Here is a 27220-nt window from a genome sequence, read left to right as displayed (position 1 = left end):
TTCTATGTGTATTTGTCTTTACCCCCTAAAAGTGAGCCTTTCCTAAACTACATTTCTTAGCTTTGTTTTCCCCCTGTCATCTTAATATCTGCACAACTCACCATCTCACTTCTTATAGATGTTTGCACAAATGCCAGGTAACCAAAGAAGCTTTCCTCACTTAGGAAAACTTCCCAACCCCACTCATTAATCTCTAATCATATCATTTACATTTCTATCCAGTTGTCTGTTTTCCTTGTCTGTCTCCCACCCCACCCCATAATATGCCAGTCCATTAGAAAGACTAACTTTTTTGTTCACTGGTATATTTTCAGTGCCCATGACTGTGCCAGGTATGTTATGGGTGATCAAATAATATTTTGAATAAAGTAATCTTTCCATTATATTCTTTCTTTAGGAGGATTTATCAATGCCCACATTATCAATTATCACTTCTAATTATAAGGGATCTCACATTTTCAAATTCTAAATTTGATCATGCTCTAGATCTCTTAGCCTATGATATCATACTTAGCTTTTTCTCCTACTATTTCTCTACCTAAACTTTTCTGCCCTATTAGAAGTGTTACTATTTCTCTAGGACATATTAAATTTCCTCATTTCATGCCTTTCAAAAACTCATGTCATTCCTCCCACCCAGATGCTACTATTCTGATAGTTCTGGAATATTACAGGCCTTTTTCCGGCTCTAGGTTTGCATGGGTAGTTTCCTCTTCCCTGTGCCATACTCAGCTGCCAAACCACAGCCCTGACAGCACCTCTTCATTTTTTTTTTTTAAGATTTACTTATTTATTCATGAGAGAGAGAGAGAGAGAGGCAGAGACACAGGCAGAGGGAGAAGCAGGCTCCATGCAGGGAGCCTTATGTGGGACTTGATCCTTGGTCTCCAGGATCACATCCTGGGCTGAAGGCAGGCACCAAACTGCTGAGCCACCCAGGGATCCTGTGACAGCACCTCTTCAGTGAGGCCTTCTTCAGCCACACAACCATGTTCTATCTCATCCTTTAGTTCTTTTATACTCTAACAATCTAGCCTCATCTGGATTGTTTGTTCCCTTACTAATTGTGTGTATTCCCCACTAGACTGTGAGCTCTTTCAAAGCCAAGACTTCATGTCTCGCTCAGTTGTTAAATCATCAGTAGTAAGATAGCACTTGAAACATTCTCAGGACTCAATAGAGATTTTTTCGGATGAATGAATTTCCAGAATGAGCTTCTGAGTCTGCAATGATCTCTTTTCCCTTGTCACCCCTTAGCATTGGTCATTGCTATTACTTTTCTGGGAATGGATGAGTCACTATCTTGGAAAGCCCTTGGATTATTGGCTTTAGTTTGCTGCCTGCACTGATGCCTAATTTCTAATAGGTCCTTGGCTTAATTCTTCTCTAGTAAGATTGAAAACAGCTCACATATCAAAACAGCATATTATACACATACATGCAGACATGTGCATGTAAAAAGAAAGAAGTCAGTAATGTTGCATGTACTCTCCCTCTCCTCTGTCTCTCTCTCTCTCTCTCCTCTTTCTTATTCAGTACTTGGTTAATTATCATCTGATGTTCCTTCATCTGCAGGAATTCTATTCTTAATTTCTCTGGTTGGGAGAATAAGGAAAACATTTCCTAAAGCATTTTCTTTTTTAAAAAATATTTATTTATTTTTTTAATTTGTTAGAGAGAGAGCACAAGCAGGGGGAGGGTCAGAGGGAGAGAGGGAATCTCAAGCAGACTCCCCACTGAGGGCAGAGCCCAACGTGGGGCTCAGTCTCATCACCCTAAGATCATGACCTGAGCTGAAATCAAAAGTCCAATGCTAAACCTACTGGGCTACCCAGGCACCCCACTAAAGCTTTTTCTATTTCATTTGTTTTTACTATCTGGATATACATACAAAAATGACTCTCCCATATAACATTGCATTTATGTTACATGTAAAATCATGAACTACTTGGGTAGAGAAGATGAACATTTATAAAAAAAAAAAAAAGTGTCTCTAAAAGACCACAAAACATACTATTTTTGAAAACTAAAAGAAAAATGATCTAATCAGCTAAAATTCCTCCACTAAGTGTAGCATTGAAAGAAAAGGTAGGGAGAACATGCAATAGGTAGCAGAATAAGTACAGAAACCCATGTTTTTTAGAATGGGTTTCTCTTTAAAGAAAAATTTTACTGTTTTAAAAAAGCTTCTCCATCATATGTCTAGAACAGAGGTAGGCATACTTTCTCTGCAAAGGGCCAAACAGTAAATATTTTAGGGTTTGTGGACTGCATAGTCTTCAGTGCAGCTGTTGAACTCTGCCACTGTTGCAAGAAAGCAATCTTAGATTGTATGTAAGTGACTGGATGTGGCTGTGTTCCAGTAAGACTTCATTTGTGGACACTGGAATTTAAATTTCATATAATTTTCACATGCTAAGAAATATTCTTTTGATTTTTTCAATCATTTAAAAATGTGAAAACCATTTTTAGCTTGCAGACCTTACAAAAAGAGCTGATAGGAAATATTTGGCCTGTGGGTTGTAGTTTGCCAATTTCTGGTTGAAACACTTCAGCTTTAGCCAGAGTCATGTGTGACTATGGACATACCATGTGCATAAGTATGATTAAATGTTAGGGATATAGGAGTGACCTGAGAAGAAGCTAAGGGACTCCTTCATGAAGAGCACTAAAGTCTGTCAAAAATACTGTAAGGGGAAAAAAAATACCGTGGGCAGAAAGAAGAATGAGCTGTGCTGTGCAGGGACTTTTAGGCTTATATTTAAATAAAACAAAAACAAAAACAAAACAGCCAATGGATAAAAACAGAATCTGAAGCTAATGATTCACAAGTAATTTACAAGTTTTTTTTTTCATGATGGAAAGGGATATGTAAAATGGTTAAATATAAAGTTTCAATATATATGTCATTAAAAGCTAACAAACTGAAAAAAAGTATCCTTGATATATCACATAGTTACATTTTGAGTACCTAGTTTGTCTATTTTTAAAAATCAGAGGATCCTAGGGGCCCCTGGGTAGCTCAGTCTGTTAAGTAGCTGATTCTTGATTTTTTGCTCAGGTCATGATCTCAGAACATGATCATAATCTCTCTCATGTTCTCATGCGATCCAGTCCCTTGCTGTGTCAGTGTCCATGCTCAGTGGGGAGTCTGTTTCAGGATTCTCTATCTGCTTTTACCCCCAAACCCCTGCTACTGTGCTTTCTCTCTCTAAAAAGTAAATAAATAAATATTTAAATAAAAATTAGAAAATTATAGTTAGAGGATCCTACACTTTCTCTGAAAAAGAAAAACCTGTAAATTCCTAATGGGAAGAATATTTCTCATCTAAATGTCTGTGTACTGATCCTGGGACTTGGGGATACTTCTCTGTAGCAGACACTCCTGCCTAGGGGCTCTGTTTCTTGGGAAGTGATGGTTTCAGACTGTTTCCTGGCAAGCTTGTCTTTCTCTTTGGCCCTCAGTGTTCCCAGCTTAGCTTTTCGGGGAAAGAGACCCAATAAATGGAGGAAACAGGGTGATTAAGAATAACCAAAATCTGTCTGACTGTCTGTTTCCTATAAACCATGCACTGCTGTAGAATCCTAAAATATGATTTTTTATAGAGATGTTAGAACATAAAGATTAGGGGCACCTGGGTGGTTCAGTGGTTGAGCATCTGCCTTTGGTTCAGGTCGTGATCCCAGGGTCCCGGGATCCAGTTCCGCATCAGGCTCCCTGCAGGGAACCTGCTTCTCTCTCTGCCTGTGTCTCTGCCTCTCTCTGTGTGTCTCTCATGAATACTGAATAAATACATAAAATCTTAAAAAAAAAAAGAACATAAAGGTTATGCTGGACAAATTAAAGTACATGTATATATCTCCTTTTGATAATCACCATTCTTCAGTGGTACCCAGTTTTGATCTCCTGTTGGGACAAGTGAGAATAGTTTTATTTCCTTTCATCGAATCATTATGTCTGTCTTTTATATTTAGTGCAAAGATCTTGCAGTAAAACAAAGTAAATTTACTGTTAATTTATATGGGTAAAATCAAACTGTACCACACAGTGCAAAATCATATACTTCTGAGTAGGCAAACTGAGAATTGAATCACAATGTTATCACTTAAACAGAATCTACTTCCTCACTTGTAAAATGAATATAGGGATAATAACAATGAGGATACTGATAATAATGATGCCTCCTAGGATTATCTTAAATATCAAGTAAGGATTGTTCTAAATATTAAATAAGATATCACATGTAAAGCAACTACCTAAATGCTGTGCTAAGAACAGTGCCTAGCACTGAGACATTTGATACATACTTACTGAATAAATTAAGGAATGGCTAACAAATGTTGAGGTCATGTCAAGTGTTCAATAAATGTCAGCTGTCCTTCCCTTCCCTCCCAAGGGCCCTCAGTATTTTATAAGGCACTCAGCACTGCTATATAAATATAGAAAACCACGGCCTTTTAAACTGCTAATTGCCAAGGGATCACACTATGTGCAGGCTTTGCTCGGTCTCTCTGTGCTTGCTGTAAGTATACAAACAAAACTAATAGTTGCTTTCTAACACACGGAAGCCATGCATAGTCCCTTCCTTGCCATATTTTTCTGACAAGATTTCAAAATTGTAGAGGTGACCATCTAGTAATTTTGAGTGATGTTTTCCACAAGCAAATCCATTTTGATAACCAGACAATTTTCTAATATTGGTGAGTCAAGACCTAATTTGTAAATTGTTCCCTCCGAATCAACATGAAAAATGATGTAAACTTTAAATATTTTGGAAACATCAATATCCCTTTTAAGGCATCCCTTAAACTTCTATTTCAGTATCTACCCACGCTTTTGTTTATGATTATAATATGTCCTTGCTTGGGAGTCTCCTCTACTCATTTATAGAAAATGAGTTGCTACCCTAAGCACTTAGGTCACCGCATAAGAGTAGTGCTTTTGAAGTTCTCTTTGCAGGCTGGCCTTGGCGGCAATGGTAACACTGCATTTGTCTTTGAGGTCGTGGTCATTTTTCTTTTCAATAGAGATTTTTAGCCTAGCTGACTTTGTGTGACCAAATAACCAGGGAAGTCAACTTCTTCCCTCTGGCAGGTTCTATTGGAAAAAGGAAAGGGAGAGAGAGAGATGGAAACAAAGATACACAGAGAGACAGAGGGATGGAGGGAGGAGAGAAAGAGGGGGAAGAAAAGAAAAAAGGCCGAGGAGAAGGGAGAGGAAGAGGAGAATGGGGGAGGTAAGGAAGGAAGGAAAAAGAATGAATAAAAAGGAATCTTCAGCTCCCTAGGTGGCATATTTAAGTTCTAAAGGGTAAGCTCTATTTAAGCACATTTCCTGCCTTTGGTTATGTGTATATATTCAATATAAAGTTTTAAACATGTAATCTCAATCCTAAAGTCCTTGAAGCACAATGAAAAAAAGGATGTTTAATGCAAAAGCCAATATTTGTAATACAGAATACACAGTGAGGTAGTTCCTTTGGACTTGATCATGGGAAAACATACTTTCATACTAGTAGCTAACACTAGTATGTTCTAGAAACTCTTCTAGGCATCAGTCTCTTGCCTCTTGACATATAGTAACCTATTTCATCTTCCAACATTCCAGTAAGGCAGATAATATTATTCCCATGTTACAGAAGAAGAAATTGAGGCACAGAGAAGTTAGGCAATTGGCCCAGTGTCACACAACTTCTAAGATGAATATGGAATTTATCTTCTAAAATGAAGGTTTGGGGAGTAATAGTGGATGCTTTTCATAATTATACAAAACAGGGGTAAACTGGGACTGACCTGGAAAAAACAAACAAACAGGACATTATAGTTACCCTAAAATATCAGGATTTGAAACTCAGGCCCAGATCCAGAGTCCATACTTGAATAATTGTAGTAAACTGTGATTTTCCTCTGTTGACTCTCTTTGCCCATTATGTTCATGGCATTCATGCACACACTTTGGCTCTCTCATCTCTTCCTGCTACCTGCCTTCCATTCTTGTCCATGAAGCAACTGATGCATCAAATTAATTAACTCCAACTTTAGTATGTGGACCATTCGCATTCCCTGGCATGACGTTACCTGACAGAGCTGCCATTCTCCAGGACCTCAATTAGGGCGAAGTGCTAAAATCTCATGTTTTTCCTCAGAAACAAGGTTAGAAGCTCCACCCTGCTTTGGTGAACCAAAGGCAAAACAAAAACAAACAAAAAGCAGCCCATATGCTTTAGATTCAACTGGAAAAATTCCTTATGTTTTCTGATGAGAAAGAATTTGATGCTGACTATCCAAATTCAAAATGAAGGTTTTAAAATTGCAAAATGAAAGTGCAGCTGGTTTTGCTCCAAGGTTTATCAGTGATGAGTCACCTATTTTTATTGCATAAGAAATCAAATCTAGTGTTGTAATGAAAACACGATACAGTAAATTTAGGATAATTCTTGGAGCATTTGAGATGTGCCTATTTGTTCAGGGACACTGTGTCCTTTGAGGTTTCTTCTAAGCACTTTAATCTTCTGTAAGAAAGGCATTTTCTCAGTTTTTGAGGAAAGATGCTCTATTATCTAACCACTCACAATGACTGGTTTTAATGCAGCAATTACTGCAGAAGCAGAGGATGGAGATTGTGCACTTATGCTTTGCATTTATGTTCCTTTGTCAGGACTGGACACATTTGTATAAAGTTGGCATACTTTAAGACATTCATTTTTCATCTTACCTCTTTGGTATTCACTTAACATCTGAGCTTCCAAGTTCCCTAAAGACTGCATCTAAGTTTTATTTAAGGGTTTTGGACAGTTAAACTGGGTGAAAGAGGGAAGGGATTGAGGATTGAGTTGGCCCGAGTGACTGGTACAGGTACTAAAAGAAGGAGAAAATAAAAGTCATCTTTAAATTATTTTTGCTATAGGGAAATAAGATTTCTTGTTAATCATGTCAGAGTCATGAAGAACCACAGTGTCATCTAAGGTATCTTCCTAGATACAATATTTTCAATAAACACATTATAAAAGGGATCTGACTTCATAGACTGATAAGATTCAAATGCTAGCCTTAGATATCGGTAGACATCATTTTTAAAACATGAAGTATTTAAAATTGTCATCTAATTGTACATTAGATGATCCTAATTGATTTTTATATTTGTTAATCTAGACTGTGTTCAAAAGTACAATCTAATCTATATAGTCATAACTTAATAGCTAACGTGCCTTGAACTGAAGAATGAATGCATTTCATCATGTGAGATACAAGCATGTATAGTTATATCATTTTTGTATATTTAAGAGTATGGCATTAGACTAGAATTTATTCAAGATAAAGTGATAGAGTTGGTACAGAATGTGCTTCCTCCATTTGTAATTTCTTCTTTTGGTTCATTTGATTTTTGTTTTCTATCCAAGGTGTATAGAAACAGAGGAATTATTAGACTTTGGGGTCCAGCAATCTATTTCTTGTTTATGTTCCTTTATGACAGAAACCAGTTGTGTGGCAGTCAGCAAAACCTTCATTTTTTTTCCATCAGTTTTTAGAGCAAAGAGGTGAAATAAATATCCTTTAAATATCAAGAAAACCAAAGTTAGAGTCAGGGGACTTGAAAGCATATGAACTTAGTTTTGCAGACTGAATAAAGCATATAAGGACCCTTAAGAAAGAATATGCTGTCAATCTGCTGACCTATCCATCTATTTGCAGTGGAGAATTTGGACCTTTCAGGACACGTGAACTGGATTATTTATGGACAACAAAGACTATATTGTTTGAAAAATTAAAGAAACTAAAATAATTACAGCTGCTATCCAAAAACAGCATTTAACATCCATAACAAATTTATGTGTTACTCAGCACCCTCTTTCCTTCAACATTTAGTAACAAAATCCTTTTTTAAGCTTATTATGTCAAATTACAAGCCAAATGAAATTCCATCCTATGCTGATAATGGATGTCTATAATAGCCTGAAAGAGCTTTAGTAAAGTACAATAATACATAACCATTTCAATTTGGAACTAAGCCAGTGGTGCAATATATTTATATAACTAATATTGTTAAATTCTTAATTTTCATTCTCTTGATTTAAATTACAAGTTTCTTCAGAATGAAATCCACTTATGAAGAGCTGAATGGTTTCTTACTTTAGCTTACTATTATAATAGCTTCTGTAGTTTTCTTTGGTATCTTTCTATTTAAAGTTTCATGACATACCTGAAACTTTAATGTAGAACAAGTATGTACCATTTTCTTAATTGGAAAAGTGTATAATCAACAAGCATTTAAGTATTCATTATTATAGTTTTATTACATATATGTGTGTACATAATTGTTACATAAAATAAATATTCAGGCATTACCAAACATATCATTCATGAATTTTTTCAATATATATTAAAATACTTATTGCAAGTAAAGACACAATTCTCCATTCAAAGTACATATTTATTACTTTCAATTGTGAGAGTATGTTTTAAAAGTTTGCTATTGATCTCCTTAATGGATATTTCTGCATATTGGCTCTGTGGTTATGGCATTACTTGTGCTTTATTATTTGGATTATCACAGCTCTGTCTCCAAGAGCAATATGACTTTGCTTTCCATGCCTCCATGGTCCCCCATTTAATCCATGAAAAATCTGTTCCAAAGATAACATTCAGATGTAAATGTGGAAAATTTGTTTGAAGACAAAGTTCAGATTTAAATGCAAATTTCAGCCTATGAATCAAGTGTGTTAATCAAAATATTTAGCAAAAAATACAGTATGGACTTCTGACTATTGGAATGGAGGTCAGCCATGAACAACTAATGGCAGTACATGTTGGTCTTCTTAGAATATTCTCCATGGGGGATCCCTGGGTGGCGCAGCGGTTTAGCGCCTGCCTTTGGCCCAGGGCGCGATCCTGGAGACCCGGGATCGAATCCCACATCGGGCTCTCGGTGCATGGAGCCTGCTTCTCCCTCTGCCTATGTCTCTGCCTCTCTCTCTCTCTCTCTCTCTCTCTCTGTGACTATCATAAATAAATAAAAATTAAAAAAAAAAGAATATTCTCCATGGACTGTCATTGTATGATTCTTGTAGAACGCAACTGAAATCTAGATTGATAGGCAAAAGCATTGGCAACCTTAATGAACATTGTCTAATAATAGGAAATAAGCTGTTCTGTGGCTCTGATAAATATAATTTTGGCTTAAAATTTTATTTTGAATATAGCAATATTTAATTTGGTCAATTTTTATTACACTGAAAGATCTTAGTTAACATTATTACTTCTTTTCTAATAGTGGCTAGCATTCAGAAGCTTCCTGCAGCCTCTGTTCTAACAGACATCAACTTCCCAATGAAAGGACGAAAGGGAATGGTTGACTGGGCAAGAAACTCAGAAGACAGGGTAGTCATTCCAAAAAGCATTTTTACTCCTGTGTCATCATCAAAAGGTAAATATGTGAAATAATTTGAGCTTTGAGCAAAACAGTTATAATATGGTCATTTAATAGTACAATAGATATAAATCTGCTTGTGTCAAACAACTTAGTAACAGTCTACAATCATGAATCTAAGCTAATTTTGTAAACATAGAAAACTTACATTTGGTCTTTAAATCTGAATTTAATGGAGGAAAGGACTCATTAAAATAGAAAAAAAGAAATACGAGTGCAAATTATAGACCTAAGCTTGGCATGGTTAGGTTTCAATATTGACAGTTTTATCCCAGAGTAGAGCACATGACATAATTTAATTTTAGGTATGGAAACATGTTGCATTTTCCACACAGTCATTTCTTATTTCTTCCTCACTTTTGCTTTGGTTTGTAGATATTATTTTGGTATATAAAAGCAAATTTAAGAAAAAAAATTAAGTTTTAAGAACATCTTCAGAAGCCTCTAAAGTTAATGGCTACTTTTGATAGTGACATTGTAGTCTTGTTTTTTACCTTGGAGATTTTGACCTTTAGCTTGGATCCAAAAGAATATTGTCTCTCTTTTCCCATATCATTGGGAATTGAAACTCAGCTGCAACTACAGTAGCCTCTTCAGCCTGATGAAGGAAGTTTACTTCATATGACAGAAAAGCACTGAAAACACATCCTTTTGAGCTACCATTAATATGTATGGTGTGTGGGCTAATCTGCCTAATGCATGGTTAGGAAGGCATTTCTTCTATTCAACTTTGCATCAGCAAGTACTGGAATCCCCTGGTAATGAGCAGATTACAAATTTTATAAGACAGTATTTTTCTTGTCACTTCACTAATATTTTTTATTTCATTTTTTCTAGAATTAGATGAATCATTGGTATTTGTTCTTGGAGCAGTCCTGTACAAAAACTTAGATCTAATTTTGCCCACTTTGAGGTAAGCTGCAAAGTAATAAGCTGTTACAATCTTTGTAAATTATTCCAAAAATGTGATTATAGCTCATTCTATGAAAATAGTCAAACAAGCTTTGTTAATACAAAGTGCTCTTTCTTAAATTAAATAGAAAATACCCATTTAATGAACAGCTTATTAGCATATTATGCACTTCAAAACAACTAGAAAAGACAATTTTGGTCTCTGATTATACCCCTGCAATTCTTTTGTAACTAATCATGACTTGCCTTAAGACTGAGAGAAAAAAAAAAAAGTAAGAAAAAGAAAAAACTCATCTCTGTAATAGAATGGGTTGTTTTAAAATTAATCTGTCTTCTCTCTTTATTTGCACTTAATGGTACTGTTCATCAACATTACATGAAATGAAAGGAGTGCCATGATGACTGGGAATGAATGCTTTGTTCTTCACTTGCATAAGATCTCAATTTGCCTCTAAATAAATATTCAATTATAGCTACATTAAGAAAAAATGCTGTTGTTAAATTGAGGACTATTTTTGGAAGAAATCCATTGATTTCTTTCCTCCCAGACATAAAAAGAAACAATTACACATAGTAATTCCACGAGCATTAATTTATTCGCTCTATTGTCTTAACTATTTTCCCTGATCTCACAGAAAATATCATTCCCACCTACTTGGGTAGTGATGCCATCACTCATGATGACCTATTTCCTCTACCCCATCTCCTTCTGGAGGACTGAGACCAAGTTGGTAGTTGTTGCTGTTGTTGTTTGTTTGTTGTTGTTGTTGTTGTTGTTGTTATTTTTCTCTTAAACACAGCCACATTTGCAGTGAGTTCTTACACCCTTCTGAATAAAGCTTCAAATTTTTAGAGGGGAAAGACTGTGAATGATGTGTACAGTTATACCAGAAGCATAACAAATAGTCTCATAAATAAACACAATGAGGGCAGTCCAGCAGAAAAAAATGGGCTTGCAAGGAAGAAACTAAGTTTTCTGCAACAGCAGTAACTAGTCTTGATTCTTTGTAGAAAATCTTCCCATGTACAACAAATTATTAATATGGTCAGTAAATCTCTAGCTGCAATGCAGTTTCTTCTTCAACCAAAGAGGCACAGAGGCAACTTATGGGAAGTTGAGTTTTCTTTAACTCCCTTCTCTGGATGGAATTTGGACTTTCTGAATTTGAATCAGATCTGTGCCTGTTTGCTTTTGTTCTATCAATAACAGATTTTCAAAACTAATGAGTTTACTCTCCACTTGGCCACTGGTTTTGTTAAAATGCATTGGAATGCACAATTACAGATAAATGGATTTATAGTTATACTCCCTCTAACATTGTGTATGGTATTCATTTGAAAAGAAATGTACTAAAGTTAAATTTACCCAGATACTCAAAGTTAGGCCCTTATTTCCATAGGGAATTCATTTGTATGAAGCTAATCTTTCAAGAACTCTAGATTAGGCACTAACTTAAAATCAGATGACTAGGATTTTCATTTTAATTTCACATAACAGGAAATTTATAAACTTATTCAGTAACTCAGAAAGTGTCTGCCTTCAGTTCAACTTTAAAATATAAGCACCTTAAAAAATAAACAAACTAACAAAACTAACTAAATAAATAAAACGTAAGTCCCTTGATGTGCAATATTCATCCTATTTGCTGCTGAGGGATAGAGTGAATGCAAATGAAATATTCAACATAAAATGCTTTAGATTGTGAATTAGTTTATCTCCTACATGTCTAACAAAGTTGCATTATGATTAATCTTGTTTTGCATAATACCACAGAAGTCACTCACACAACTGAAGTCAGATTATGTCATGTTTCATAACCTTATGGTCAAGGGAATTGAATATTTGGGGTAATCTAATGAGTATGTTATGAGTGATTTAATGGCTAAAGCAGGGAATAATCCAGAGCAGTGGTTCCCCCAATACCACCGGTGACAAAAACGGATTCAGATTAGTTTGGGGACAAGTTGTTGACTTCTTTATATGTAAATTGTGGGGTTGAACTTAAAAGTTCTTTCCAACTTAAAAAATTCCTTGTCTTTATTGCAGTAAAATAGAATTGTGCAGTTCTGACATATTCTTTAAAGTCCTAAACAACCTTTATATAAGAAATAGGCTAATGTGAGTATATATACCCACTTATGCTTTCCATGTATAAAATAATTAGGTAAATGACTATAGGAAAACAATATTCATATTTAGATTTATTGACCAGGAACAATAACAATGGAATGCTCTGAATGAAATGTTTAAGTACTACTTGAAAGGTGAAGTATTAGCATTTACTTCTCATTTTCTTTTATTTTATACAGTGAAATAAAATAAAGAAGCATTCTCAGGCTTGTTTTATTTTCTTCTCCTTTTCAAAAGGCTACTCAACTTTCCAGAAAGTTGAATTAGTAACCGTACCAATGACAGATCTGCTAAATAAGAGAAGTAAGCCTTTTAGAGGACAAGGGTAGTGTCTTTGTTTTAGTCACTGAACAAATATTTACTAAGCAGCAACTCGGCTAACCTTACTGTCTGAATTCTTTTAAATCTTCTCTACTATCGAAATTCCATGACAGTGTTTAATAAATAATAAAGGTCCAAGTAATATTTACTGGAATAATTAATTATCTTATCTGATAGAATATTCTACATAAGCCATTTTTAAAATAATAGGCATTTAGTGTACATACCATACAAATATCTTAGGAACAGAAAAATACATATATTTTGTTGTTTTACTTATAAATTGGACTATGTGAATTGAACTCAATAGGAAAGAATAATCTTCTAATTCGACATGAAAAAATACACAAATTTGCTCTTTATATTTACTTATTATTTACCAAATTTTCATGACACATTTTCCTGAGTGATTATTTTACTAATTATCTGTTCAAACTATTGGAGCCAAGTTTCCCATACACTGAATAATGTTAAGCTTGCTGTTAAGTTTCTAGAAATTTTATATTTTGATGTAATCATTTTCAAAACAATACTTTGCATAATTTCTCTCATGGGGACTAGGAAGGAGAACTTGATGTAATGTTTTGAATAGATATAATTTAGAAATTTTCCTTCATACATAGGCAGAAATAACTTTGCATGTTGACTCTTTTATTTAGAGTTGTCTTTTCTTTTCTTGCCCTACTATGCATTCAATTATTCTTCGAGCTGCAATTTTTATTTTGCTGTTTGATTATCTTCCCTTTTACAATTAAGTAGATTCAGATTGTCCCTTCAACTGAAGGAATATGCTCTACTTAAGTACAAACTAAATATGTGCTGTTCTCAGCCTTCCACTTTTATCCCTCTTAGAATAATTTTCTATAGCCAAAAAGTATAGAACCAGATTATTTAGTGCTGCAAGGTCCTTTAAAGGTTAGTACCATCTAGAATTCTAATTTTTCTCATGAGAAACTGACCTCCTTATTAGTTCAGTGACCTGTATCCAAGACTAAATGTACAGTAGGTGACTGAGTTCTAATCCAACTCAAGTCTTCTCTGCCAAAACCAGGACTCTTCCACTGCCTTGCTGCCTCTACAATGCCAGTATTGATTCTTTTGAGCAGTACAAACTATGCACTTTGATATTAATGTGAATACATATTATTCAGAACATCTTCTAAGGTTAAGGAGAAAGTGACCGTGTATGAGCAAACTCAAGGATACTTGGGGGTCAACTTGGTGGCCCCAACCCAGGCTACTGACATCAAGGTATGAGGCTATCATTCTTCCTAGCCCCTCATCACCATTTTGGGGGCTAATAGATGAGGGCTGGCCAACAAAGGCCAGAGGGTCTTTTGGGAGAGGCAAGGCCATCCACATGTAGCCCCCACTCAAGTCAAGAAATTAAGAACCACACACAACCTGGCAAGCTCCCGAACTTCTGGTGAGGATTTTTAACTGTAATAACCTTTTGGTAGGACAATTTGGCAATAGCAAGAGGCTTTAAAAATGCATTGTCATTGATACAGCCACTTCTAGGAATTTGTGTTATAGAAATTATCTCTAAAGTATTTTTTTTAATTTTTATTTATTTATGATAGTCACACAGAGAGAGAGAGAGAGAGAGAGAGAGGCAGAGACACAGGCAGAGGGAGAAGCAGGCTCCATGCACTGGGAGCCCGACATGGGATTCGATCCCGGGTCTCCAGGATCGCGCCCTGGGCCAAAGGCAGGCACTAAACCGCTGCGCCACCCAGGGATCCCTAGAAATTATCTCTAAGGAAAAAAAAAAGTGTATCCAATCATACCCTCAAGCTAGAGCTCGAGAAACAGTTTAAACATCCTGTTTTCTGATTCATTTAATAGTCAGATTCCAGTCTTATAGGAAATCACAATACTTTTGAGTATAGGAACAATGTATAGTTTTCCTGTAGGACATGTGCAAGGTATAGTCCTATCAAAAAAAAAAAAAAAAAGCATTTTAATGTAGCTATTAACATTCACAACACTGTAAAGGATCTAATTAAAATTATATGCAAATTTCACTATAGTATTAAAATGCCAGAAAAAATACAGATGGACAAAAAGCAACAATGTTCTCATAAGCCAGTAGTGGTCTGAATTATCTTTCAAAAAGGGAAAAAAAAAATTTGAGTAATGCAAAACCACATGAATTTTCTGTCAGGTGTACCAATCTAATAGAGATAAATGACATGGAATATATTTCATATTTAGCAAATGGAACTCATTTGAGTTAGTATATTATAGGAATTAAAAGCAAATGGGAAAACCAATTGAACTAAATCATATTAGAAATAATCAAAAAATGAAAACATAATTACTTTTAAACCAATACATTCTGAAGGCAATCAACCTCAAATTGTTGAGTTCTCTTAAGAGCACCTGTACTTCAGTTTCAGGACCTAAGCTTTGGATCTTACTTCTTCATTCTGAGTTTTCAATAACATATTGTAGTTTTATGATATCCTGTATCTTTTATAATATCCTAATGTGAGGACACCAGAAATTAAATTATCTGTGGGAATAACAAATTTGCATAACTAATATTATAAAATATTATTATGCATTCAGTATATTATTTACAAAAATCTGAGTTTAATTTGGCTATAACTTTTGAAAGAGAATTTAAATCTCTGATCACTTCTTTGTAGTTCTAGGTGTTACATCCCTTAGTAAGCCTACCTTGAAATTCTAATTAGTTTTAAAGCTCTAAATTAGTTCAATCCTACTTTTTAGCAACCATCAGCTGATTTTAGTTTTAAAAGCAAATATATTTAGATTAATGATTTTGATGAAGTCCCAGTTCCTAGAATATATGAAACCATCTATTTTGTTTTGGCTTTATTTAAACTGGGGGACTTGTTTGAAACAATTATGAAAACTCTCAATTTAGAAGCTACATAAAATATAATTCTAAAAATGGAAAGAGGCTATAGTAATTTTAATAATTTTTATTAAACCATTAACATATTTTACTGTACTTATCTGATTATACTTTATTTGTACAATATGTTCCATAATCCCCACTGATGTTTATTTATAAATGCACTGCACTCTCTATAATGTGGTAAAAAGCACATAACATGAAATTTACCCATCTTGACTATTTTTAAGATGCACAGAACAGCAGTTAGATGCAGTTAATAGTATTAACTATATGCACCTTATTGTGCAATGTATCTCTAAAACTTTTTCCTTTTGCAAAATTGAAACTGTATACTCTTTAAACAATAGCATCCTTTTTTTTTTTTTTTTTCACCTCCTCCCAGCCTCTGGAGACTTTCTGTTTCTAAAACTTTGACTACTTTAGATACCTCATTTAAGTGGAATCCTGCATTACTTGTTTTTCTGTGACTGACTTGTTTCTCTAACATAATGTTTTTAATGTTCATCTTTACTGGAACATATGACAGAATTTCCTCTTTTTTAAGGCTGGATAATATTTTACTGCCTGTATATACCATAGTTTCTTTATCTATGATCTATCAAGTAGATATTTAGGATGCTTCCACCTCTTGGCAATCATGAATATTGCTGCAATAAACAAGGGTGTGTGTGTATGTCTTTGAGATTCTGTTTTCATTTCTTTTGGATATATAATCGGAAGTGGAATTTATACATCATATGCTAATTATATTTTTGAGTTTTTGAAGAATCTTCATACTGTTTTCCATAGCAACTGCACCACTTTACATTCCCACTAACAGTGCACAAGGCTTCATTTCTCTACAACAATACCAACATTTGTTATTTTCTGTTTTTTTTATTGTTTTGTTTTGATTTATTTGTTTTTTTTAAAGATTTATTTATTTATTTATTTATTCATGATAAACATAGAGAGAGAGAAAGAGGCAGAGACACAGGAGGAGGGAGAAGCAGGCTCCATGCTGGGAGCCCGACGTGGGACTCGATCCCGGGACTCCAGGATCGCACCCTGGGCCAAAGGCAGGCGCTAAACCGCTGAACTACCCAGGGATCCCCTGTTTTGATTTATTTGTTTGGATAGTAGCCATCCTAACAGCTACAAAGTGGTATCTCACTGTGGTTTTGATATACATTTCCCTGGTGATTAGTGATATTGAGCATCTTTTCATATACTTGTTGACCATCTCTATATCCTATTTGGAGAAATGTCTATTTAAGTCTTCTGTCCATTTTTTAATCCTATTGTTTGTTTTGTTGTTGAGTTTTAGGATTTCCTTATATATTCTCAATACCAACCATTTGACAGATATATGGCTTGTGTTCTTTCTTATCCCACAGACTGCCTTTTCACTCAGTTGATTGTTTACTGCACAGAAGTTTTTAAGTTTGATATAGTACCATTTGTCTAGTTTAGCTTTTGTTGCCCGTACTTTTGATGTCATATCAAAGCAATCATTGTCAGATTCACTGTCATGAAGCTTTTCCCCTATATTTTCTTCTAGGAGTTTTATAGTTTCAAGTTTTATGTTTAGATCTTTAATCTATTTTGAGTTAATTTTGTTATATGGTGCAATGTAGGGGTCTAACTCCATTCTTTTACAGTTTTCCCAACATCATTTGTTGAAGAGATTATCTTTTCTGATTGTGTATTGTTGGCACCATTGTCAAAGATAATTTGAGCCTATATGAGAGGGTTTATTTCTGGGCTTTCTATTTCAGTTGGTTTATGTATCTGTCACTTGTTTTTATTCCAGTACCATACTGTTTTGGCTTACTGTAGCTTTGTAATATGTTTTGAAATCAAGGGGCCTTGATCAAAACTATGAGGTCTCTGGCTTTGTCTTACTTTGCAAAGATTGTTTTGATATTCAAAGTTTTTGAGAATCCATAAGAATTCCGTGGTTTTTTTTTTTTTTCTATTTGTGTAAAAAAAAAGTGTCATCAGGATTTTTGATAGGAATTGCAGTGATCTTTAGATTGCTTTGGGTAGTACAAACGTTTCAACAATATTAAGTCTTCAACTTCATGAATATGGGACATCTTTCCATTTATATGTGTCTTCTTTGATTTCTATTAGCAAGATTTTTTTTTTATTTTTTTGGTTTTCAGTATAAAAGTCTTTCACTTCCTTACATTCATTCCTAAGTATTTTATTCTTTTTGATTCTATTATAAATGGATTTGTTTTCTTAATTTACTTTTTTTTAAATAATAAATTTATTTTTTATTGGTGTTCAATTTACCAACATACAGAATAACACCCAGTGCTCATCCCGTCAAGTGCCCCCCTCAGTGCCTGTCACCCATTCACCCCCACCCCCCGCCCTCCTCCCCTTCCACCACCCCTAGTTCATTTCCCAGAGTTAGGAGTCTTTATGTTCTATCTTCCTTTCTGATATTTCCCACACATTTCTTCTCCCTTCCCTTATATTCCCTTTCACTATTATTTATATTCCCCAAATGAATGAGAACATACACTGTTTGTCCTTCTCCGATTGACTTACTTCACTCAGCATAATACCTTCCAGTTCCATCCACGTTGAAGCAAATGGTGGGTATTTGTCGTTTCTAATGGCTGAGTAATATTCCATTGTATACATATACCACATCTTCTATATCCATTCATCTTTCGATGGACACTGAGGCTCCTTCCACAGTTTGGCTATTGTGGACATTGCTGCTATAAACATCAGGGTGCAGGTGTCCCGGCGTTTCATTGCATCTGAATCTTTTGGATTATTTGTTAGTGTATGGAAATGCAACTGATTTTTTAGTGTAAATGTTGTATCCTGTAATTTTGCTAAATTTGTTAATTAGTTCTGTCAGGTATTTTTTTGTGGAATCTTAGGTTTTCTACATATAATTACACCTTGAACAGAGATAATTTCTCTTTCTTATCTAATTGCTTTGATTACCAATTCAATACTATGTTGAATAGAAGCAGTAGATGGCATCCTTGCCTTGTTCCTGGTCTAATAGTGAACACTTTCAGTTTTTCTTTTTAATATTTTATTTATTTACTCATGAGAGACACACACACACACAGAGAAAGGCAGAGACACAGAGGGAGAAGCAGGCTCCATGCAGGGAGCCCGACGTGGGACTCGATCCATGTTCTCCAGGATCACTCCCTGGACCAAAGGTGGTGCTAAACCACTGAGCCACCCAGGCTGCCCCACTTTCAGTTTTTCACCATGAGTATAATGTTAGCTATGATTTTTCATATATATTCTTTATGATGTTGAGATACTTCCTTCTATGCCTAATTTGTTAAGAGTTTTTAATCCTGAAAAAATGAATTTTTTTCAAATGTCATTTCTGCATCGAGACAAATCATGTTGTTTTAGTCCTCCATTCTGTTAATATGGTATATTACCTTGATTTTCATACGTTGAACTATCCTTGCATCCCAGAAATAATTATCACTTGATGATGTATGATATTTTTTAACAAGTGAATTTAATGTGAATTTGATTTACTAGTATTTTGTTTAGATACTTTTGGATCACTATTCATCAGGAATATTGGCCTGTAGTTTTCATTTCTTACATCTTTTTCTGATTTTGGTAAGAGGGTCTCATAAAATGAATTTGGAAGTATGTCCTCCTCTTCAAAGTTTTTGGCTCTATTTTGGTTACCACTTGCATGGTCATCATTTTCCATCTTTCACTTTCAGCCTGTGTATGTCCTTATACCTAAAGTGAGTCTCTTGTAAGCAGCTACATTCCATTTTATAGTCACTTTTTTTTTTTTACTTTCTTTAAGATATGGTTCATGTACATTAAATACCATAAGCCTTTGTAATAATTGTAAAGAATAACTTGGGTCTCCTTTGATTGAATACCTCTACACATTTTTAAATGTTTTAGCCCAACCAACTAGCACAAATCTCAAGAACAGAAAAGAACTTTGTTATTTCAGTCATGAAATCCATTTGGCTATAAGATCTGCTTTCCTAGCAGTGAATACAAATGTGTACCCCGCCAAGAAGCATTAGTAGATCACAAAGCTTGACAGGGCACATAAGGAGCCAGCTACTCACTTATGCAAATTAGAATAAATGATAGACTAAATTAAAGATAATTTCATACACTGTACACTTTTTAAAAAGGGACCCATGCATAATGTATATTTGCTTATTTTTCCTTCATTAAGCATTTTAATACCATGATAATGGCATTACACTTTAATCCAACTTTGTCAAAAGTTTGATATTTTTGTTTTGTTTTTATGTGTTTACTTAATATGACATTTCAACATGTGTTAGCACTAAAATGTGCAAAGCATAATGCAAATGAGGATATATAAATGCTAGATAAAATTCTTTCTCTCATTGAACTTATGATCATGTGGAAGGAGACACACATATCATAATGGATGTCGTGGTAGAGATAGTTACATATTAGTAACTATTAGTTAGTTAGTTATATTGGCATGCATCTTTTCCCAGGTGGATTCTAAGTAAGTTCTCACATACACACACACATACATACACATGCACAGAGCAAAAGTCATAGGGCAGACTCTGCCCTCTAGGGATCATCTCCATCAGGTCAGGTGAGAAGTTAACAAACCTAACACAGAGTAACATACTCTACAGAAGGCTACTTAGCTACTTTGCTTTCTATACCCCAGTTTCCCAGGGTCAAACTTCCTACATGCCCAAGCACACAAAGAGAGCTTCATAAATATCTTGAAAAAATTATAAATTCCTATTTGGAATACTCCTATTTGTATTTTCCAGTAAATGATCTATTTATGCAACTTTTAAAATAATACAAAATATCGATATACTATCAAATTAAGCAAAATTTATTAATTATAAGTAGCAGTTGAGTTAAATGACATTGGTTTTATTTATAGGAGAAAAATGGGATTATAAATAGAACCAGAATAAAAAGGCAAAATGAATTTAAGTGACATGTATATATTTTTGTTTCAAGGTAACCCACCCAGAACTCAAACATATTCAGGCTAATTTGGAAAAGGAACTCGCATCTCTGTGCTCAAGACTGTTTTCTGGGAGAAACCTCTATAATTTTTTAGGTGCTGACATTCTCCCCAGCCCCAAGCTATATACACCTTGTCATTCTCTGAGAGTCCTGTCATATCTACTAGTATAATTAATTGCCCAACTCACAGCTTTGTTAATTCCATCTATTCATATTTGATCCCTTGAACACTTTTATTCCCAGAGAAACAAGGAATAATAAATTTGCAAAGGGAACTTGGCATTTAGAATTTACCTTCATATCACTCTCAATGCAACTTACCTTCAACTATATTAAATGAAATAAATGACAACTAAGTAGTCCTCTCTGTTTGAAGCTACCTTCCCCTAAGAAGTAGAAAGTCAAATTTATATTTTGTTATTTTTTTACTTTTGACTGTTAGGTTAGATACCATGAAGCTTTCTGAGTGTTTAAGAATTTGTTATTTGACATTACTAAATTCATGAGAGATGAACTAAAATGGGTTAAAAAATCTTACCCAACTCAAAATATGTTTATAGTCCCTCTGTTACTAAATATAATAAATTCCTTATGGTGGCAGAGCCAGCATTCTTTTTGGTGAAATATCATGGCAAAAACCCCACCACATTAGAGAAAATGTTTCACAAAGAATGTGAGGTTCAACATTGTTCTGCAATACTAGAATTCTATGATTTTGATGGAACAGCCATTTTTGGAAATAGTGTAGCAGTGACTTATAAAATTAAACACATTTCTACCACAAGCAATTCCACTCCTAGGTTTTTATCCAAAACCTTTGAAAACACATGTCTATATAGAAAGTATCTATGCCAATTATTCATAATAACTAAATATGAATAGTAGTATTCATAAAAGCTAAAAATTAGACGTAACCCATAGGTTGCTTACTTAATTGATGAGTAGATCGCAAACTGTTACAGCTGTACATGGAATAGCTATAAAGAGAAATAAAATGGATGAATCTCAGAAACATTATGCTAAGTGAATTAAATCAAACATGAAAGTCTATGTATTTTATGATTCTATTTAAATGAAATTCTAGAAAAGGCATGATTATAGTGGCAACATGTTCATGGTTGCCTAGAACCTTGGAAATAGGAGGGGATCAGATACAGAGAGTTCAAAGAGACTGTTCAGGGTGAGGAACCTATTGTCTATCTTGATTTTGGTGGTGCTTACATGGTAGTATACAATTACTGAAAGCATTAAACTGCCCACTTAAAATTGGTGATTTTTGTTATCTGTAAATAATGCCTTAAACAACAAAAAAGAAGGAAAAAAGTAAAATGACTTCATCTTTGATACCTATTACGAATTCCCCAGAATAGTACATGTTCTATGGAAGAACATGCTCTGTGGTTTATTTCAAATAAAAAAGAAGGAATGGAAGAAATATATATAGTAAAAGTATAATAAAACTTTAAATCTCTAAATAACAGATGATGTGTGGCATTTTATATATGTTGGATAAAAACTCGTATGTATAAGAAAGAGTTGATTCAGTTTTATTAGTTTATGTTTATGGATAATGTTTTGTAGCTTGTAAATATATTTAAAACTTCTTTGTGAGTGAACTGTAATTGGTAAGATATTTCAAAAGGCAAATATATTTCTTATATTGAGCATATTGAGACAAAGAAGTGGCCTGTAAGTCTCTATTGCTGTAATGAATGATGGCCAATGATTAGCAACAGCATTTATTTATATTTGAACTCTACTTGCTTTCATGCTAACCCACATTCCAATCATTCATCTTAATGAATTTTGAGATAGTCTGAAAAACGCCAAGATAGCACTTTAGAAGAAGAATATTTGGTCTCCTGGAGAACAAAACTGTTAAGTCCACCTTGAGATAAATGGATTATATTCATTTAAAGATTGCCTGAAGGTTTGAATTCACAATCCATCTCTCTTGTAGGTGAATCAGATTTAAGTAATCGAAAGCTTGTCAGTGCTGCTGCTTTTTCATCTTCCCTGCATCTAAAATGGTAACAGTCAGCAATAGCTTTTTCCCCTCAGTTTTCTAGTTGTAGATAGGGTTTGTTTATAAGAAAAAAAGAACTGTAGCTTTCCATGAGTAGTACTTTAGTATCATGCTTTAAATCTGTTTGCCCAATGTTTTTCTGTTTTCCTTAAGATATATTAGGATGTATTTATTTATTTAACATGCATTCCATGTACTGACCAGTAGGAATTCATACTTGTCATCGATCCTTTCTCCTCTTAATCATAATTACTCTGTTTCAGAAATTACACTGTCGTTAATTCCAAAGTCATCGTGGTCACAATAAGGCCTGAACCCAAAACATCTGATTCGTTCCTGGAAATAGAACTAGCTCATTTGGCTAATGTAAGTATCATCCGTGTGGCATTGAATTTCTTATAGAATTTACCTTTGAAAAAAGGTTAACAGTCACTCATTTGATTAGATCAGAACACATTTTCTAGACACTTTTACAGTTGTAAATGGAGTCATTTTTTATGAAGATATATATCATGTAGAAACAAAATGCCAGGAGATGCCAAGTGACGTGCGTGCATTTTTGATAACTTGGTACTTCTGGTGACTGTATAGTTTGAAAAACTATTTTTATTATGTTTTATTAAAATGCTGAATTGCATTTTTTAAAAATGCCAGATTATCCTATGCTTTTGTCCATAATAAAACTCTCTTCAGTTTGTTCAGGTTAATAATCATGAAATTTCTTATCTATGTAAACATCTTTAATAGGCTCTAAGCCAAGCAATGGAGGAGATCAAGATGAAAAAGAACCTGTCTCACCATGTGGTGAGGAACACTGCCATGTACATACATAATTTTAAGATGCATACAGCAATAGAAGTCATAAACATAATACAAAGGGGAATGATTAACTTCAGGGTACCCCAGAGGAGGAAAATGGGTGGGATGGCATTCGAAAGTGCTAGGTCAAGGATCAGAGAAGTCTCCTTAAAACTACCTCGGTACTCTAGAAATCCAAATCTAAACCTCCCATTCCAGAATGACAAGAACGCTTTCTTAAATCCATCCAGCTGCAACTGAAATTCTCTAAATCTTGTTCAGTCCTTCTATAGAAATTTAAAATTTCTACCTATACTTTACATATTCACTTTAAATGCTTAAATCATTAATAAGTAGGGACAAGGAAGGTGATTCCTATTAAGGTCTCCTAATTATACTTTTTTACTCCCTGTGTTAATGTAAGCCACTCTCATGTGTTGCATGTGTACAGTTTTTTTTTTTAATTCTTTGCAAAGTTTCTTTGAGGTTGACCTTTTACATACAAATAACAGAAGCACAAAGTGTCATTTTCCCAAATCAATAAACTTCGTGAATGACATAACAGAATTTATATTCACATCCTTTTGTTTACAAAACCTATGAATTCTCTCCTATTTTATAATTTCTGTTTTCCAAAATTAATCTAGGTTTTATAAAAGAAAATCAATCTAAGTTTCATAAAAAATGACAATTTTCTTCCCTGTAAACCACTTTTTACTAACATGCTTCAGGCTTCCTAGATTATTTAATGAAAATCTCAAATCTCTTTGTAATGGCTTTTAAACATCACAACTCATACTTAAACTATTAGGTCTTTTTCTGCTTTTGCCAAAATGTGACCATACAGATTCTATTTAATTTCAATAATGTGTTTATTTTTATAAAATCTACCTCCTTTACACTAAGAATAATCTCATCTCTACCTAATCTTATCACTGCACTGAACACTGGGAATTCCTTTAACATTCTTTTGAGTAAAGAATTTATTTTTTCGTAGGTTCAAAATTTGTTTAAAAATATTTATTTACTTATGTGCTTGTTTTTATTGTTTATTATGACAATGTCTACCAGTTATAAGCATTGGTGAAAAATATTAGGAGATACTAGTTCCCCAAATTGTTTACTAAAAACAGCAATACAGTGTCAGAAAATATATCATGTTTCTTATGGAGAAAACACTTATGTAAGTGAACATTAACAAAACTTTCCTAAATAAAGTCACTATTGAGAATTTAAAGAACATATTAATTAAATGACATTTTTTTCATAAGTTGAAGAAAGAGTAATCTTAAAAATAGTGTTGACAAAACAGTCTCACTAGGTTAATTCAGTAAAACTATTTGAAATGTACAGATTTAAGCTCTGAGTAAACTTCTCTCCTAGGGGGATATTCCGTCTGCTGATTTACAAGGGAGATAAACTATGTACAGAAAATTACTTTTTACATATGAAAACCAGAATGTATCATCAATACATTTTATTAAGCACCAGCTAGACACTTGGAGTGACAGTGAAATTCAGAGTTTAAAAATGGTGAGATAATTATCACAAGTCACTTAGAACTAATTCTGTCTTTCACAATTTTGAGCGAATGTGTTGACCAGATTTTCAAAACAATACAGTCTCTGCTCTAGAAGACCTCTATTTAAAAGCATATGGACAGGGACACCTGAGTGGCTCAGCAGTTGAGCATCTGCCCCTGGCTCAGGGCGTGATCCTGGACCAGGATTGAGTCCCACGTCAGGCTCCCTGCATGGAACCCACTTCTCCCTCTGCCTATGTCTCTGCCTCTCTCTCTCTCTCTCTGTCTCTCATGAATAAATAAATAAAATCTTTAATAATAAAAAAAAGCATATAGACAAGTTGGCAAATTGAATTTAAATAAAATATTTTTTAAAAACTAAAAAAATAAACTAAAAAAATACAAGCATATAGACAAATCTATTGAAAGAGGCTCTGAGGGAAGAGAAGTGGAAGAAGAAAAGCTTATGCTAGAGAAGAAAATGCTGTCAAGGGTTCTCACTAGCTTTTACTATGCTCTTCCTTGCAGTGCCCAGCTGCCATCAGAGGCCACACCAATTAATAACTACACAATGGGGCCTCGTTGGTGGCTGGATCCCTCATTTCTTTTCTCTCCTTTATTTTATAAATACCTTTCACACTTCATCCATACAATACATACAGTCTTTCGTGCTCTCCTTTTTTGAATTTCTAATGCTTGTTGTATTTATACTTACCATCCCAATTAGAGTTTGTAAAATACGATACTACTCACTGAGGGAAAGGATGTATAACTCACTGGTTGAGTATCTTAGTATTTATTACCGGTTTTATAAAAATATTCAGTATATACTGGTTTTAGTTTATTTCTATTCAAGAGATAATAAAAAGCCTACACTGAAATATAATGGTATTTGCTAAAATGTGAAAAAAGATACATCTTAAACATGAAAATAGAAATTGATTAGAACAAACTGAAATTTTATTGTAACCGCTATTATTGCCTTCACAATGGAACTGTTTTAGATATGATATATTTCTAATATCAAGTCTACTTTCACCTATTTTCTTATATCAAAAGTATGTGCCACACTTTCCTGAACTCGGAAAACAGTAATGACTTGCAAATTATATTTGTTTCATATACCATGTAGAAAAAAAATGAAGAATAGGAATTAATGGTTATAGCAAGTCTAGAGAAAAGCCTGTTAACATTTCCTAAATGAAATGTATTCTTTTAAAAAGCTTTTTAACAAATAACGTTTAAAGTATGTTAAAGATAATAGGGCCCTTGGGAACTGATAGGGATAGGTAGTAGAATATGGAATCTTGAAATTCCAAATTGTATTTAGCAAAGCCAATTGCAGTTTTACCCAGCTCATAAATCATTAATGACTAAAATGTTATTCTTAGTTCAGGTCTGGGGGGCTTATGGCTTTATTGTGATGACCTATAGTGCTGGATTTGTAGTCCTTAGTATTCAGGCATAGCAATTGTTTGCATTGAAAAAAATATAAAATTTGCATTCCCAGAAAAATAATTTTATTTTTCATGTTACTTCCAGTTTCTTCAGTGTGACAATTATGCTTATCAATATTGTTAGATTATCTAATGCATAAGGAAAGTTATTATTTTTTTTGAAGATAATTATTGAGTCCTTTTTTAAAAAAATTATTTATGATAGTCACACACAGAGAGAGAGAGAGAGAGAGAGGAGAGAGAGGGGGGCAGAGACACAGGCAGAGGGAGAAGCAGGCTCCATGCACCGGGAGCCCAACGTGGGATTCGATCCCGGGTCTCCAGGATCACACCCTGGGCCAAAGGCAGGCGCTAAACCGCTGCACCACCCAGGGATCCCTAATTATTGAGTCCTAAATGAGTATAGTAGAATGACCATATATGCACACATGCGTGCACACACCCCCCCAACATTAGGATGCCTTGGATCTGACAGATCTGATAGATCTGAGACAGATATGACTTTCCAAGGTGTATAACATCTCCATCTTTAAAGATGAGTTAGAAGACTAAGAAAGTAAATTAATTTTGGTTATCTCATGCTCTATCAACTTTGTTAGCTTAAAAACGCATTCTTTTTCCAAATTTAAAAATATTTTTATGTACTTACATTTCTGTTGGAAGGATAGATTGGACTATGCTGGCCTGCAGTCTCTGCAGTCTTGCTTTTCTGTTTCTTCCTCTAAGAAATGACTCTAATGGTCTAGG

The 27220-nt window shown here is 34.2% G+C and overlaps 1 protein-coding gene across 5 annotated transcripts in view; it reads left to right on the top strand.

Annotated features, from left to right (window-relative positions):
• The window catches only part of ADGRB3 (adhesion G protein-coupled receptor B3), a 715781-nt gene that overhangs the window by 389637 nt on the left and 298924 nt on the right, over positions 1-27220 (top strand). For all 5 annotated transcript variants that reach the window (XM_072832455.1, XM_072832460.1, XM_072832459.1 and 2 more), the window contains 3 exons: positions 9272-9424; positions 10265-10340; positions 22960-23062. In XM_072832455.1, coding sequence (XP_072688556.1) covers positions 9272-9424; positions 10265-10340; positions 22960-23062 — 332 coding nt within the window. The remainder of the gene's footprint in view (positions 1-9271; positions 9425-10264; positions 10341-22959; positions 23063-27220) is intronic.

This window comes from Canis lupus, chromosome 7, assembly GCF_048164855.1.
Source record: "Canis lupus baileyi chromosome 7, mCanLup2.hap1, whole genome shotgun sequence".
In the NCBI taxonomy this organism is placed as follows: domain Eukaryota; kingdom Metazoa; phylum Chordata; class Mammalia; order Carnivora; family Canidae; genus Canis; species Canis lupus.
This window is presented reverse-complemented; position numbering and strand designations above follow the sequence as displayed.